General features: G+C 45.4%; 1 protein-coding gene across 1 annotated transcript in view; it reads left to right on the top strand.

Moving 5' to 3' along the window:
• Window positions 1–14,125, top strand: part of CFAP157 (cilia and flagella associated protein 157) — a 38,414-nt gene extending 24,289 nt beyond the window's left edge. Inside the window, exons 5-9 of the mRNA XM_040324768.1 lie at window positions 2,222–2,352; window positions 5,115–5,265; window positions 10,384–10,568; window positions 11,727–11,898; window positions 13,974–14,125. Coding sequence (XP_040180702.1) covers window positions 2,222–2,352; window positions 5,115–5,265; window positions 10,384–10,568; window positions 11,727–11,898; window positions 13,974–14,069 — 735 coding nt within the window. The 3' untranslated portion in view covers window positions 14,070–14,125. The remainder of the gene's footprint in view (window positions 1–2,221; window positions 2,353–5,114; window positions 5,266–10,383; window positions 10,569–11,726; window positions 11,899–13,973) is intronic.
• The last annotated feature ends 4,114 nt before the right edge of the window (window positions 14,126–18,239 follow it).

The raw sequence follows: 18,239 nt of genomic DNA, 5'->3' as shown, positions 1-18,239 counted from the left end.
AGTATGCAATTTGCATACTATACGCTGAGCACAACGGGAACGCCACCTAGCGGCCATCGCAAGAATGCAGCCTAAGATATGCGGGCATAAGAGCCTTATGCCACGCATATCTTAGGCTGCAGTCGGCGTAACGAGGTTCCTGAATCAGGAGCATTCGTTACGCCGGCGCAAGTAAGCAATTGCGCTGCGTAACTATGGTTACGCAGGCGCAATTGCTCTCTGAATCCGGGCCAATGTCATTTTCACAGTAAAAAATGCTATAAAAATGCACTGATTACTGTGAAAATTAAATTGCAGTTTAGGAGTTAACCACTAGGGGCGCTGTAGGGGTTAAGTGTGACCTCACATGTATTTCTAACTGTAGGGGGGCGGGGATGGACGTGTGACGTCATTGATCGTCCTTCCCTATATCAGGGAACAGACGATCAGTGACATTGCCACTGTGAAGAACAGGGAAGGTGTGTTTACACACACCTCTCCCCGTTCTTCAGCTCCGGTGACCGATCGCGGGACACCGGCAGCGATCACGGAGCTTCGGACCGTTGTCGCGAGCGCGCCGCCGTGCTCGCGACCCCACAACTGGGCTTAAGGAATCACGTACGGGTACGTGATTGTGCCATTCTGCCGACGTATATCGGCGTTAGGCAGTCCTTAAGTGGTTAAACTGATAGGGAATTTAACCCTTCACTACCCTATGCAAAACTAAAAAGAATCTATTTCTGGCTATACATACACTATATTGCCTCGTACACACGATCGGGCTGTCGCCCGGCCAAACTCACATCGGAATTCCATCGAAGTAAAAGAGAACATGTTCTCTATCTAAACTCTGATGGAATTCCTTGGAATATCCGATGGAAAAACTCAGATGGGGCTTACACACGGTCGGCATTTCCGATGGGAAAAGTCTGTCTGACTTTTTCCAAACGGAAATTCCGATTGGGTGTACGGGGCTTTAGTGTTGTCAGATCTGATGCTGATCTGTATGCTTGTGTCAGGCCACCAGGAAGCATGACAACGCGTCAACTAGCATTGAATTGGCTTCCCGATAGCGACAAAGGTGAACCATGTCTAGGCAATGTGTGTCCCTCATAGTCATGTAGGTAGACAGGTTACCTGTTACTACTGTAGCCTTGTGTAGGTCTATAATCTTTTCCCTGACATCCTTGGACAGCTCTTTGGTCTTGGTCATGGTGGAGAGATTGGAATCTGATTGATTGATTGCTTCTGTGGACAGGTGTCTTCTATACAGGTAACAAGCTGAGTTTAGGAGCACTCCCTTTAAGGGAGTGCTCCTAATCTCAGCTCGTTACCTGTATAGAAGACACCTGGGAGCCAGAAATCTTTCTGAATGATGAGTGAAATAAGTAATTGATCCCCTATTAAAATGCAAATCAATTTACAACTTTTCTGAAATGTGTTTTCTCTTTCGTTCATAGACGGACACAGCCTTCATTGACCTTAGGGTTATGCTTCTTCCTACCAGGAGATAAATCTCCTGGTAGGAAGAAGCATAACCCTGAGGTCAATGAAGGCTGTGTCCGTCTATGAACTCAGAGAAATGGATTTTACGGTGAGTACAAAAATCCTTTTTTCTCTTTCGTTAATAGACGGACACAGCCTTCATTGACCTTAGGGTTATATAGGAAGAAGCATAACCCTAAGGTCAATGAAGGCTGTGTCCGTCTATGAACTCAGAGAAATGGATTTTACGGTGAGTACAAAAATCCTTTTTTTTTCCTCGCTGTAAATAGACTCTGCCTGACCCAAGAAGGCCACCAGAGTCACATGGAGCACCAGCATCCAATCGGATAGCTGCCCCCTTATGACCTAGGAAACCATAAAGGAACTAAGTTCCTGTTGACTTCCTCTTCTTCTGCAATGCCGCTGAGGTTGATCGCCACCTGCTGTGGAGAAAATAGACTGCACCTGCCTGTACATATGATAGTCACCAACTCAGGAGCACAACTGGGGCACAGTTATCACCCCATAACAGAAGGTGCCGGAACAAGAACCATTATGGCAGAATCAATTTGAATAAAAACGGAAGATCTAAAAATATCAAAAACTATTTTTTTTTTAATAAAAAAAATAACCTTTAAATGAGGGACACTGCCAAATGTTGGAGCATCATTACACCGATTATCGCTCAGATGGTACATCACACATGTATATTGAAATAAGAATTTTCCTTCTCTCCTATGGCTGCTTTATATTCTAGGTCATCCGCATGTTAACTGAAAAGTGCCAACAACAGCAGGTGATGTTGGACATAGCCAATCAGAAGGAACATGAGCTACTTGAGCTGCACGAAGTCCATCAGAGCCTGCAGGAGGAGGCAGAAACCCTCAGGTGACTTTTTACGAGGAGTCTTTGGCACTTTGCTAAAGACCTATTAGACCAGGGGTAGGCAACCTCGGGCCTCCAGCTGTGGTGAAACTACAAATCCCATCATGCCTCTGCCTGTAGGAGTCATGCCTGTGATTGTCAGGGTCTTGCAATGTCTCATGGGACTTGTAGTTTCACCCGAGGTGGCCTACCCCTGCGTTATACCAAAGACGTTGCCCATAGCAACCAATAAAATTCCAGATTTTATCTTTCTAATTAAAATGAGAAAATAAAAGGAAAACTGTGATTGGTGTATGTTACATCCATGATAACCCATTATCCACAACATCTTAAAGTGGAGTTCCACCCATAAATATAACATTACATCAGTAGTTTTAAAAAAATGTCATTAGTCCTTTACGAACATTTTTTTTTTTTTAGATGCCTTCAAAGTGTTGTTGCTAGGCAGAATAGTTAATCTTCCCACTTCCTGCACCTAGGTGCTTAAGCTTCACTGCACAGACTCCTGGGAATGTAGTGGGTGTAACTTTCCAGGAGTCTGTGCACTCCCCAGTCTCAAAGAATCATGTGACTTGGACAGCACAGGTGCTGAAACCTAATCTGACACTGCTTGTGCAGCACTGAGCATGTGCGAGATTTGCAAGGCTGAAATCCAGGAAGTCATACAGTCTGGCTTCATGATGCCCACACTTAAGATGGCCCCAGTCAATTTCTATTTTATAAAGTGACTAAATGCTGTAACAACCTAACAAAGCGGACCTTCGTTTACAGACTAACTTTACTAGAATACATTAAGCTTGTGTATTACAGGGGTATTTATATTTAAAAAGTGAAATTGTGGCTGGAATTCCGCTTTAAGTTGGGAATGACGGGAAAGAACCCCAACTGTGGGCAGAGGAAATTGTAGGATTACACCTTCAGTTACAGCAACTATAAACAAAGCAGCAGCAGTGTAGGTGTGGGCACAAAGGGTAGCTTTGGCCAAACCTTCAGATACTTGAACACTGGAAACATTTTTACAGTAGCCCCAAACAGACCAAAGTTAGGGATGAAACGCCATAATAACAAACTCTTATGCCGCGTACACACAATCGGAAATTCCGACAAGAAAAGTCCGATGTGAGCTTTTGGTCGGAAATTCCGAGCGTGTGTAGGCTCCGTCTGAATTTTTCTGTCGGAATTTCTGCTCAGAAAAATTTAAGATCTGGTTCTGGGAAAAATTGCAACGTCTGTATGCAATTCCGACGCGCAAAAAAAACACATGCTCGGAATCAATTTGACGCATGCTCGGAATTATTGAACTTAATTTTTCTCGGCTCGTTGTAGTGCGTCACCGCATTCTTGATGGTCGGAATTTGGTGTGACTGTGTGTATGCAAAACCAATTTGAGCCTAAATTCAGTCGGAAAAAAATCCACGGTTTTCTTGTCGGAATTTCCGATGGTGTGTACGCGGCATGTGTAACAAAGAACGTCTTGGTATAGAAGACAGCCTCAGAGAGGTCTTTAGTTTTAACCACTTCCATACAGGGCACTATTGCACCTTCCCGCCCAAGCCAATTTTCAGCTTTCAGCACTGTCGCACTTTGAATGGCAATTGCGCGGTCATGCTACACTGTACCCAAACAAAATTGGCGTCCTTTTTTCCCCACAAATAGAGCTTTCTTTTGGTGGTATTTGATCACCTCTGCGATTTTTTTTTTTTTTTTTGCGCAACAACTAAAAAAAGACGTTTTTATTTTTTTCTGTAATTTTTTTTGTAAATAAGTAAGTTTTCTCTTTCAATTACGGGCACTGATGGGCACAGATGAGATGGCACTGATGGACATCGATGAGGTAGTACTGACGGGCACAGATGAGGTGGCACTGATTGGTGGCGCTGGTATGCGGCACTGATGGGCACTCATAGGCGGCACTGATGGGCACACATAGGCGGCACTGATGGGCACTCATGGGCGGCACTGATGGGCACTCATGGGCGGCACTGATGGGCACTCATGGGCGGCACTGATGGGCACTCATAGGCAGCACAGATGGGCACTCATGGGCGGCACAGATGGGCACTGTGGGGTGGCACTGATGGACACTGTGGGGTGGCATTGATGGACACTGTGGGGTGGCACTGATGGACACTGTGGGGCGGCACTGATGGACACTGTGGGGCGGCACTGATTTACTTATGTTGCCAGTCAGTGCCCATTTGTGGGCATTGATTGGCATCTTTTTTTTTTTCAGACTTTTTTTTATTTTTTTCCCAAAAAAAATTTCCCCTCATTTTTTTTATTTTGCCCTTCCCTGGTGGTCCATGTGGCGATCCGAGGGGGGGCTGCGATGATAAACAATCCCCCCTGTCAGGAGAGCCGCCGATCGGCTCTCCTCTACTCGCGTTTGTCAGACGCGAGTGAGGAAGAGCCATCAACGGCTCTTCCTGTTTACATCGTGATTAGCCGTGATTGGACACGGCTGATCATGTGGTAAAGAGTCTCCGTGAGAGACTCTTTACCGAGATCGGTGTTGCGGGGGATGTCAGACTGACACCCCGCAACAACGATCGCTGCGATGCGCGCCCCCGGGGAATCCGTGGACGTCCAGTCAGGATTCTACAACCACTTTGCCGACGTCAATTTGTCATTGGCGGGCGGCAAGTGGTTAGAAAAGAAAGGAAGAGTACCAGACTGATATACAATTTCCTCCCTGGACATACAGTAGTTGCCTTTTCCATCATTAATACATTATTGTCAATAAAATGATGGCGTCTTCCCTCCAGACAGAGAATGTTCCACCTGGAAGAAGAGGTGCAGAGACTGATTGCAGAGAAGGACAATGTGATTGGTGAGCTGGAAGAGGAAAAGAAAACAAGACAAACGGTAGAGAGGGTCCTGAGGGAGGCTGCCTCATCCCTGAAGGATGTGCTTATGGTATGAATTTCCAGAGTAAGCAGATTACATTCTGGCAAAGGACGCCAACTAAGTGCAGTATATAAGAAAGGACTTTATTAAAGGTCACAAGTGACAATTTTTAATAAAGTCCTTTCTTATATAATGCACTTGTTGGCACCCTCTGGTGTTTCCTTTAATATTGCAGCGATTACTTCAGTCTCATTGAGGAGCTGCCATGGATATCTTTGAGCCTATGGATGTTTTAATATAATCCTACACCCCAACAGCACATTCACATTCACGATTATGTTGTAGTTTAGCTGCATCCCTACCTGCGCCTTTCTCGATAGTTCTCTGTAATCTATGACATGACAGCTGTAAAAACACTTGCTCCATCCTTATATGTTTGTATACAGTATATCTAGGTGTCGTCAGATATTAATATGCATATAAGTGTAGTTTTTCTGTCTGTGGATAGGAATATAGACATATGAGGGCAGATTCACGTACAGCCGCGCAAAATTGTGCGGGCGTAACGTATCTCATTTACGTTACACCTCCGCAACTTACACGGGCAAGTGCTGTATTCTCAAAGCACTTGCTCTGTAAGTTGCGGCGGCGTAGCGTAAATCACCTGGCGGAATTCAAATTCGGCGGGTAGGGGGCGTGTATCATTTAAATGAAGCGCGTCCCCGCGCCGAACGAACTGCACATGCGCCATCCGTAAAATATCCCAGTGTGCATTGCTCCAAATGACGTCGCAAGGACGTCATTGGTTTCGACCTGAACGTAAATGACGTCCAGCCCTATTCACGGACGACTTACGTAAACGACGTAACTTTTTAAAATTTCGACGCGGGAACGACGGCCATACTTAAAGCGGTGGTTCCCCCTTAAAAACAACTTTTTTTTATTCCACTGCCCCCCCACATTACAATCGAATTAAGGCTCTTATTTTTTTTTGTCTGCTGTACATACCTTGATACAGCATCTTCACCCGTGTATCCGGGTTGCGAGTCCCGCGGGAGTGGGCGTTCCTCACATGTGTTTGATTGACATTTTTCCCAAAAACGAGCTCTCCCCCCGTCGCGTAAGCCGCGTCACGATTGGCGAAAGGAGCCAAACGGCGATGCGCATGCGCAGTATAGCGCCGACTCGCCGTTCGGCTCCTTCCGCCAACCGTGACGCGGCTTACGCGACAGGGGGAGCTCGTTTTTGGGAAAAATGTCAATCAAACACATGTGAGGAACGCCCACTCCCGCGGGACTCGCAACACGGATACACGGGTGAAGATGCTGTATCAAGGTATGTACAGCAGCAAAAAAAAATAATAGCCTTAATTCGATTGTAATGTGGGGGGCCAGTGGAATAAAAAAAATAGTTTTTAAGGGGGAACCACCGCTTTAACATTGGCTGCGCCTCATATAGCAGGGGCAACTTTACGCCGGGAAAAGCATAACGTAAACGTTGTAACTTTACTGCGTCGGCCGCGCGTACGTTCGGGAATTCGTGTATCTAGCTAATTTGCATACTCAACGCGGATTTTGACGGAAGCGCCACCTAGCGGTCCAATAAAAAATGCAGTTAAGATCCAACGGCGTAAGAGACTTGCGCCTGTCGGATCTAATGGATATGTATGCGTAACTGATTATAAGAATCAGTCGCATAGATACGACGGCTCAACGCAGAGATACGACGGCGTATCTGGAAATACGCCGTTGTATCTTGGTTGAGAATCTGGGCCATGATCATTAAAGTGGATGTAAACCCAATTTTTTTTATTTTTTGCTGTCACAATGTACAGTATAAGATAAGATTTCCTATCATCTGTGCCCAGCCTTGCCACACAGAGTTAATCCAGCTCTGAGCAATCCTCTTTTTTCTTTTTTCAGTGAAAAAAAAAACGGACAAACAGGAGAACACCTTAGTCCGTTCTGCCCCCTTGCTGTGAGTGACAGGTTATTTACATATCTCATGCACTAGCCCGAGACTGGCATTATTTTTTAATTCCCACCCCTACTCCTTTTCTCAATTTATGTGGTTAATTTTCTGGATTTTGACTGGATGTTAGTGATCATAGCAGAATTTAGTGTAAGGAATACACAGGAGAAAATGCATGTTGACATGGGGAGTGTAGAGGTGGGCGGGGAGTATACTGACATCACAACTCCACCCACAGAGCTCCAGACAACAGACCCACCCACAGAATGTGCAGTTTTTCAGGTCTTATAACAGACAGAGGGGAGACATTTGACAGGTAAGGATACATGCAGGAGGCATCTATATCCTTATAAATCAGCACTATGGCAGTAGTTTAGAAAGGATGAGAGTGGGTTTACATCCACTTTAAGTCTAGTAAGTTGTTTTATTTGGGGAGTCATATCAGAACTTAATGAAGGACCTGATCATTGATAATACGGTATCTATCAGACAGCCCAAAGCAGAGTGGGAAATATGTACTTTCATAATGCATTCTTAACCACTTAAAGCGGGGGGTTCACCCCCAAAAAAAATGTTTTAACATTACATTCAGCTGAGTTTTTAGAATGACAATCTGCTGTTTCTTTTTATATCATTGCCATACATACCGTATTTTCACCGCCGCTTCCGGGTATGTAATCTGCGGGACTGGGCGTTCCTAATTGATTGACATCCTTCCGACCGGCGCATACATCGCGTCACGAGTTGCCGAAAGAAGCCGAACGTCGGTGCGCAGGCGCCGTATAGAGCCGACTCGCAGTCCGGCTTCTTTCGGCAACTCGTGACGCAATGTATGCGCCGGTCGGAAGCCTGTCAATCACTTAGGAACGCCCAGTCCCGCACATTACATACCCGGAAGCGGCGGTGAAAATACAGTATGTATGGCAATGAAATAAAAAAAAACAGGCGATTGTCATTCTGACAACTCGGCTGAATGTAATGTTAAAAAAAAATTTGGGGGTGAACCCCGGCTTTAAGGACCGCCGCACGCCCATATACGTCGGCAGAATGGCACGGCTGGGCACAGGGACGTATGTATATGTCCCCTTTTAAGAGCCCAGCCGTGACCCGGTCCGAAGCTCCGTGACCGCGCCCGCGGGACCCGCGAACTATGCGGGCGTAACGTATCTCGTTTACGTTACGCCGCCGCAAGTTTTACGGGCAAGTGCTTGATTCACAAAGAACTTGCCTGTAAAGTTGCGGTGGCGTAGCGTAAATCCTCCGGCGCAAGCCCGCCTAATTCAAATGATCTGGGTAGGGGGCGTGGATAATTTAAATTAGGCGCGTTCCCGCGCCGAACGTACTGCGCATGCGCCGTCCCTAAAATTTCCCGACGTGCATTGCGCTAAATGACGTCGCAAAGGACGTCATTGGTTTCGACGTTAACGTAAATGGCGTCCAGCGCCATTCACGGACGACTTACGCAAACGACATAAATTTTCCAATTTCGACGCGGGAACGACGGCCATACTTAACATTGACTGCGTCTCATAGACCCAGGGGCAACTTTACACGTCGCAAATCTTACGTAAACGTCGTAATTTCACTGCGTCGGTCGGGCGTACGTTCGGGAATTCACGTATTTTGCTAATTTGCATAGACGACGGGGAAAACGACGGAGGCGACACCTAGCGGCGGAAAAAAAAATTGCATTCAAGATCCGACAGCGTAAGAGCCTTACGCCTGTCAGATCTAATGGATATCTATGCGTAACTGATTCTAAGAATCAGTCGCATAGATACGACGGCCCAGATTAGGACTTACGACGGCGCAAATGGCGTTGCGCCGTCGTAAGCCCTTTGAGAATCTGGGCCTTTAGCTATATATATATATATATATATATATAAATATTTTATTTTTTTGCAGCATTTAAAAAAAAAAGAATCTTGGTGGAGCTGCGCTTTAAATTAGCCTTCATAATGTCTCCTAGCACCTACACCAAGCCCCTAAGTGAGGGCTTAGAACCTTTGCCCATTTTCTCATTGCTATCTTTGTCTCCATCAGGGAGACTTATTTAAAATGTTCTATCCCAGACACATGACAGAAAGTAAGTGCAAGTATCCCCAAAGTTGGAGAAAATCCCACCTTTGAAAGCTAGCATTGGAACAGGTGTTCCCATTGAAAGATTTCCCATCTACTCCTGTAAATCCAGGCCTGAGTGTACAACTAGGGGCAGATTGGTTGGTAGTCAATGAGAGAGTGCCTTGCTGGAAGCTCATTGTCCCTCTGCTGGTATCCCTATCAAGTCAAGAGATCTGCATAGCACATATAGGGCCAGATTCTCGTAGGGAGCGCGTATTTGCGAGCAGGCGTAACGTATCCTATTTACGCTACGTCTCCGCAGTTTTGACAGGCAAGTGCAGTATTCTCAAAGCAAAGTTGCGGCGGCGTGGCGTAAATAGGCCGGCGTAAGCCCGCCTAATTCAAATATGGAACATGTGGGCGTGTTTTATGTTAATGTATTGTGACCCCACGTAAATGACGCTTTTTACGAACCACGCATGCGCCGTCCGTGAAAGTATCCCAGTGCGCATGCTCCAAATTACCCCGCAAAAAGCCAATGCTTTCGACGTGAACGTAAATGACGCACAGCCCTATTCGCGAACGACTTACGCAAAACGACGTAATCGACGGAAAATTCGACACTGGCCCGACGTCCATACTTAACATTGGCTGCGCCTCAAATAGCAGGGGTAACTTTACGCTGGAAAAAGCCTAACGTAAACGGCGTATCTGTAATGCGACGGCCGGGCGTACGTTCGTGAATTGGCGTATCTAGCTGATTTACATATTTCTAGGTGTAAATCAGCGTACACGCCCCTAGCGGCCAGCGTAAATATGCATTTAAGATACGACGGCGTAGGAGACTTACGCTGGTCATATCTTATACAAATTCTGGCGTATCTGATTCTTTGAATCAGGCGCCAAGATACGACGCCTCAGACTCAGAGATACGACGGCGTATCTGGAGATACGCCATCGTATCTCCTACGTGAATCCGGGCCATAGTGGGGATACATACAACCCTTGAGTCTAAAGTCTGTTGTAATATTTCTCTATATTTCATTACCTGTGGCTGTACTGCAATATTATAAGAGCAGTCCAGGAAAGGTTACAAGGTGTGATAAAAGGTTTTTATTTGTATTTATTTTCACTATTTACCGTATGTCTGTGCAGGAGACATCCAAAATTGAGGGGGATGACCCAGAATCGACATTATTAGTAACACAAAACCAACTTTTGGAGAAACTCTGGGTGATACTCAACAGTGCTGCCACATTAGGGCTTGGTCCAGCCTTAGATGACTTCCAGAGCAGAGATAACCAATCTACGGACCTTCACATTACACCTAAAGCCAACAGGTACAATTTATTAAAATAAGCACATTTAAATCCTCAGTATGCTCTTTAGCTATAAGTAATGACCGAAAGGACAAGTGGCAGAAATGTAGGATTTCTGTACTTGCCATAAAATCCTTTTTTTATTTTTTGGAGGGATACAGGAATTCTTAGGAAAAGGCCAATGAGCTCTAAAACAAGATAGACTATGCAGAAACATGGCTGCAAAAAAACACATTCACTCTACAGAGGACAATAGCAAAAAATTGAGGCATGGTGGTTTTGGGCTGGATTATCCTGTGCAGGCCACCCCCTTTTTATTTCCAGTGACCACTTCTCCTGTATGGGGCAGTATAACCCAACAGTTTAATGCCGCGTACACACGGTCGGAAATTCCGACAACAAATGTTTGATGTGAGCTTTTGGTCGGAAATTACGGCCGTGTGTAGGCTCCATCGAACATTTGCTGTCGGAATTTCTGACCACAAAAATTTAAGAGCAACGGTCGTCTGTATGCAAAAATCCAATGCATGCTCGGAATCAATTCGACGCGTGCTCAGAATCATTGAACCTAATTTTTCTCGGCTCGTCATAGTGTTGTACATCACTGCGTTCTTGACGTTTGGAATTTCCGACAAGATTTGATGCAAAACAAGTTTGAGTCAAGATGCAGTTGGGAAAAAAATCTGCGGTTTTGTTGTCGGAATTTCCGATCGTGTGTACACGGCATAAGAATATTAAGAATTCCTGTTTCCTTCAATGGATGAGAAAGCGAAAACAGGGTTTTTTAGTGGGATTGTTGGGGTTACCATTTCAAACTGAAAACGAGATTTGACTACATGGAAGCAGCTTGTTAGTAGAGCCAAGCTAAGCCACATACCAGACTCAGGACCACATGGCATGGTATATCATAAAGATAAGGCAATAAACAGGCTGTTCTGAAAGATTTGAAAAGCCCAGTTGCATCCCATTGATACTGATCACCTTTGAAATTTCAAATCTTCAAGAGCTTCATGATCTGTAGGTCTGCTTCTGATACTGACGTTTTTGCAGAATGAATTTCTGAGAGTCATACACTTATTAAAAACATGTTGTATTCCTTTTTCTGGGTCTCACTGTAGAGATGGTATTTCATACACATTGTAGGAACATTGATTGTAAACACATGGCAGTTTCTTCTAGGCATCTTGTGTCCCCCACTTTGAAAGGCCCAGGCGTCAGTCCTCATTACCGGATAGGAGATCTGGGACTAGTACCGAGACAAGACACCACTGGCGGGGTGATCAGCAGAATTGGAATGCTTTCTAGAACCACAAGACTTGGGCCTATACAAGCCTATCCAGGCATTGGAAGGGTAAGACCCCATATGTGACCTTCGTATTCATTGTCCAAGTGTATAATTATAAAGAAACAGTTATGGAATATTTTGTACCCCACAAAGTTTTAAGCCCCAGGGTGAACATAGCAGTAATTGTTATAACAATTAATCCAAAAATTTGTATTGCTCTGCTCTCCAACTTATATAACCGTGGCTATATACTGTGCCTATGTACTGTACAGTAAATCACTAAATATGCATAATCCCATTAATTTATATAAATGTGCAAAAAAGAAATTATCACAAAAAAAAAAACATGAATAAGTCGAATCAAAAAGTTAATTACCAATCTCCGTGCTTAATAAAATTCAACTCTGTGCTCCACCTGAAGAATGTGCAAAACTCCACCAGCAGTAAGAAGACTCGCTCACCTGAATAGTGGAGCTATATAGAGATACAGGTCACAAAGCACCTTATTGCATCATCTGGTGGTGTCTCTAATCTATTATGTAAAGGAAAGTAGGTTCCCTTTAACTCATCAGCATCCTTCTGCTCATATATTTGCTCATAAGAGAAGAAGAAAAAGCCTTTGATGGTGCACGACCGTTTACTTAAAATTACAATCTGCAATATAGCAGGCTCACAGACTGTTGACCAGCATTGAGAAAACACTAATTTCCAAGAGCCTGTTAAAGCTATGTGAGCAGTTACGCAATGCGTAGGGTGGAGCCAGGTGACGTCACTTTTGGTCCTGAGCCGAAACCGGAAGTGAGTGTTTTCTCAATGCTGGTAAAGAGTATGAAGCCTCGTACACACGGACGGTTCTCCCGAGGGGAAAAATGCGAGGAGAGCTTTTGGCCGGGAATCCCGGCCGTGTGTATGCGCCTCGCAGTTTTTCCGACGGGAAAATTGCCCCAAAAAAGAGAACCAGCTCTCTTTTTTCCCGCCGGGAAAACCGGCGGACTTTTGCCTAGCGTTTTTTGACAATTTTCCTATGGGAAAAACTGCGATGGAGCATACACACGGCCGGGATTCCCGACCAAAGCTCCATCGCAGTTTTCCTGTGGGGAAAACCCACCCTGTGTAGGGGAAAGACTGACCGAGCAGGTTCTCGGCTTTCCCCTCAGGATTTCCGATGGGAACTTTTCCCGTCGGAAATCCCGCACGTGTGTACGGGGCATGAGACTCCAAATGAATCTGTGAGTGTGCTATATTGTGGCTTCTAATTTTGTGGAGTTTTGCACATTCTTCAGGTGGAGCACGGAGTTGAATTTATTAAGCACGAAGATTGTTAATTAACTTTTTGATTGGACATTTATTAATTTTTATTATTTTTTTGTTTGTGATGATTTATTTTAGGTATGTTTATATTAATTGAAGTGTTTGCAAATGTTTTTTGTTTTTTTTTATTGCACAGAGCGGGCCCCGATCCTCCTTTTCTGTGTTCTCCTGGCTCCTCCTCTTCGGCTAGTGCCCCCACGGAGAGCCGATTTACATTGGGGCACTCGTGCAGGGGAGCGCTCCCGAGTCCTGCTGCTGCGTCCACTGACACAGACAGCAGGATTTGGCCCTGCCTCATGTGTCACTGGTTTAATTGACAGCAGCAGGAGCCAATGGCTCCTGTTGCTATCAGTCTATCCAATGAGGACCCGAGACAGTGGCTGGAGCTTCTGGGCTCGTGCTTATCGCTGGAACGATCGGGTTCAGGTGAGAAAAAGGGGGACTCTGAGGGGCAGCTGCAGCACAGAAGGTTTTTCACCTTAATGCATGGAATACATTGAGGTGAATAACCACACGACTTTACAACTCCTTTAATAGGATAATGCATATTTTGTGATTTATTGTACAATACATAGGCAGGGTTATATACTGTACATTTTGAGTAGCGCAATACACATTTTTGTGTTAATTATTGTCTTGGGAACACATTATTATTGTATGCTGCAGCCTCTCAATATTAGTGTTTATTATTCTTCTGCATTTTTTTTTTGTTTTATTTTTTTGTGGTGGCGCACAGTCTTCTGTATTTACAGCCATTATTGTAACCTGTCATTTAGTTTAAGTCATGAATACAGAAAAAGATACCATGAATGTATGTGTTCTTCTTTTAGGACCGGCTATCAATAAGTCAAGAGGACAGACTACCCAAGCAAAGTGCCTTACCAGGAATATCGTCCACATCTGGCAGCAAGCCGATTCTGATATAATTTTGATAGACGTACAATAAATAAGCTCGTTGGGAATTAAAGATACAGTGACGGATTTTGTGACAACAGATATTATTTTTTTAATAGGAAGTAGAGGCAAGATTACTAAAGAAAGAAATAGAATATAAATGGGTGTTATACAGGGGAACTATCTACCTCACCATATTTGGGGGAAAACAATCACAGACTGACACACACTTGTTCCATTAACATTCATGAACTGATGTGGTTTTAAAGCGGGAGTTCACCCATAAAACAATTTTTCCCCTTAGATGGATGCTCGTTTTGTCTAGGGGAATCAGCTAGTTGTTTTAAAATATGAGCCGTACTTACCGTTTTCGAGATGCATCTTCTCCGTCGCTTCCGGGTATGGGTCTTCGGGAGCGGGCGTTCCTTCTTGATTGACAGTCTTCCGAGAGGCTTCCGACAGTCGCATCAATCGCGTCACTAGTAGCCGAAAGAAGCCGAACGTCGGTGCGGCTCTATACTGCGCCTGCGCACCGACGTTCGGCTTCTTTCGGAAAATCGTGACGCGATGGATGCGACTGTCGGAAGCCTCTCGGAAGACTTCAATCAAAATAGGAACGCCCAGTCCCGCAGCCCATACCCGGAAGCGACGGAGAGGATGCATCTCGTAAACGGTAAGTACTGCTCATATTTTAAAACAACTAGCCGATTCCCCTAGACAAACGAGCATCCATCTAAGGGTAAAAAGTGTTATGTACGGGTGAACCCCCGCTTTAAGTTGGCCATACATGGATCAAAATTCAGCTGGTTCAACAGGGACCGGTCGAATTTCCATCCATGTGTAGGCAGAGCAGTTGTACAGAAGTTGATCTACCGATTGACAACAACCACCCTGTTGAATTTTTGCCGTTCAATTAGTGCCGCCGGCTATCAGTGTATTCTGATGTTAAGGGAAGTCTCCCCTCTGTCAGAATACAAAGGCACAGCCAATTAACAAATAACTTAGATCACATAAATCAAAGTATGTCTGTTCTTTTCGGAGCATTTCTTATATTGAAAAAACAGATGTATAGGGCATAAAGACAACGCTGTCAAAGGTTGACTTAGATACGCATTAACAAGAGAAACTAGCTGAACTACAATGATATTGCCTTATTGGCACTCCAAAACGTATATGTTATATTTCCCATTCATATTGATATGTGCTTCAACATATGGCAGAATAATGTTCAGTCTCCACTATTTATTACAACTTCAAGGACATGGCATCTTATGAAACAGATAAGGGAGGACAAGATAGGAATCTTAATTTCTGTTTCAACCATTTTTATTATTTTCAATAAAGAACATTACAAATAAATGTCTCCTGGTCATTCATGATGAAACATTAGTAAGGTCCATAGCAAAGGTACACATTGTACAAAGAGTGGAAAACCATGAAGTAGAGCTAAGGTTCAAAGAGTAGGGCCTGAGTCTTGAAAGCTTTTATTCATGGTATAGAAATACCAAGACTGGTCTGAGGAGGCCTCTGCAAGGCAAACTGTTTGATGTTGTTCCAACTATAAAAGCCGGTGGTCACATGTAGGGAGTCATGAACATTCCGATTCACTTAAAGTGGTTGTAAACCCTTACAGAACACTTAGACCTACAGGTAAGCCTAGATTAAGGCTTACCTGTAGGTGCAAGAAATATCTCCTTAACCACTTCCGTACCGCGCTATAGCCGAATGACGGCTTCAGCGCGGTACTGAAAACTCAGGAGGACATCATTTGATGTCCTCCCCTTTGCTCGTTCCCCGCACGCGCTCCCGAGCGTGCAGCGGGGAAATTCTGTTTTGCCCGTGTCCCCTGGACACAGCCAATTACAGATCGCCGCAAACGGCCAATCAGAGTGGCCGTTTGCTGTAAACATATGAGATCATCTCTCATTGCCGCCTCTCCCTCCTCACACAGACAGCGCGTGTGAGGAGAGAGAAGGTCTGTGAGTGAACTAGCTACATTGTTGCAAATGTTTGCACCGTACAGTGCCCATACAGTAAAGTACAGTGCCATCCCTGTGCCACCTCATCCGTGCCATCCCTGTGCCACCTCATCCGTGCCATCCCTGTGCCACCTCATCAGTGCCATCCCTGTGCCGCCAATCAGTGCCCACCTGTGCTGCCAATCAGTGGCCACCTGTGCTGCCAATCAGTGCCTACCTGTGCCGCCAATCAGTGCCCACCTGTGCCGCCAATCAGTGCCCACCTGTGTCGCCACCTCAGTGCCCACCTGTGCCGCCAATCAGTGCCCACCTGTGCCGCCAATCAGTGCCCACCTGTGCCGCCACCTCAGTGCCCACCTGTGCCACCACCTCAGTGCCCACCTGTGCCAATCAGTGCCCATCTGTGCAGCATCATCAGTGCACATCTGTGCAGCATCATCCGTGCACATCTGCTCCGCCAATCAGTGCCCATCAGTGAAGGCTTAGCACACACCTGTGTAGTTGCACCAGCAACCATGTCCAAAAGGTCCTATTCCCTTGAGGAGGCATTCCAAATCATTTCTGCCCCCGACGAGAGCAACGGGGAGCTCTCTCTTTCAGAGTCCCTTTCCAATTCAAATTCTGAGTTGGACGTCAATTATGAGCCCGCCCTCAGTAGCGGAACACTGCGTGACTCAGAGGAGGAAGATAGCCGGCCGGCTAAACGAAGACGTTCTAGTGAGGATGCAGTGCCATCCACCAGCACCGCAGTGCCATCCGCCAGCACTGCAGGGCCATCCGCCAGCACTGCAGGGCCATCCGCCAGCACCGCAGGGCCATCCGCCAGCACCGCAGGGCCATCCGCCAGCACCGCAGTGCCTCTGCAACAAACTTCCAGGACCCATGCCAGCCTTTCCTATGCCCTTCAGAACCCCTTGTGGCTTCCTGCTACTTCAGGAGAAGCCAACATTCCCCCTTTCACGGCCCAGCCAGGAATCCAAGTGAACACGGAGAATTTCACTCCAATTGATTATTTCAATCTAATGTTCACAGAGGACATGATATCTGGAATTGTGGCCCAGTGCAATCTATTTGCACAGCAATTTATTGCAAATAATCCCACGTCCTACCATGCCCGTCCCTTCCAGTGGAGAGACCTTACGGTGGAGGAGTTGAAAACTTTTTTAGGCCTCACATTGTGTATGGGACTCAACCCAAAAAACGCTTCCCATTCCTTTTGGTCCAAAAATCCCATTTACCACATGCCCATCTTCTCCACCATAATGCCCAGAGCCCGATACTTCACCATCATGAGATTCCTACATTTTAATGATAATACCCAGTGCCAACCCCGAAATCACCCAGATCATGACAGGCTCTTCAAAATCCGGCCCTTACTCAATTATTTTTCCGAGAAATTCCCCCAATTGTATACCCCGGACCAACACATCTGTGTGGATGAGTCCCTTATCAAATTTAGTGGCAGACTCCAAATAAAACAATTCATCCCCAGCAAAAGAGCCCGCTATGGTGTGAAGGTGTACAAATTGTGTGACCGAGTCACAGGATACCTGTATGCCTTCAGAGTATACGAAGGCAAGGACACCCAGCTCAATCCCCCTAATTGCCCAGACTACTTGGGATCAAGTGGCAAAATTGTTTGGGAACTAATCAACCCCCTATTAGATAAAGGATACCATCTATACGTAGATAATTTCTACACCTCGCTTCCCTTGTTCCACAACCTGCACCGGAAGCAGACGCCAGCATGTGGCACCATTAGAAACAACAGGAAAGGCTTTCCTCAAAGCCTGGTGAACAAAAAGTTGAAAAAAGGAGAATCAGCAAGTCTGAGAAACAATGCGGTTCTGGCGGTGAAGTGGAAGGACAGAAGGGATGTCTATATGCTATCTACTATCCACAATGACACCATTGTTGAAACCCGCAGAAGGCGTGGCACCACCATCCGAAAGCCCACTTGCATCCAGGACTATAATTTGTTTATGGGGGGGTCGACTTCAATGACCAGATGCTTGAACCCTATCTTGCTACAAGAAGAACGTACCATTGGTACAAAAAAGTTGCCATTTATTTTTTTCAATTGGCCATATACAATTCTTATGTAATTTACAGCAACTCCACCCAAAACCCCAAACGCTTCCTTCGCTACCAAGAGGACCTTATCACTGCCCTTATTTTCCCGAACGATGCACCCCAAACCATCCGATCTGATGTATTAAATCG

The sequence above is a fragment of the Rana temporaria genome, chromosome 9, assembly GCF_905171775.1.
Source record: "Rana temporaria chromosome 9, aRanTem1.1, whole genome shotgun sequence".
In the NCBI taxonomy this organism is placed as follows: domain Eukaryota; kingdom Metazoa; phylum Chordata; class Amphibia; order Anura; family Ranidae; genus Rana; species Rana temporaria.
This window is presented reverse-complemented; position numbering and strand designations above follow the sequence as displayed.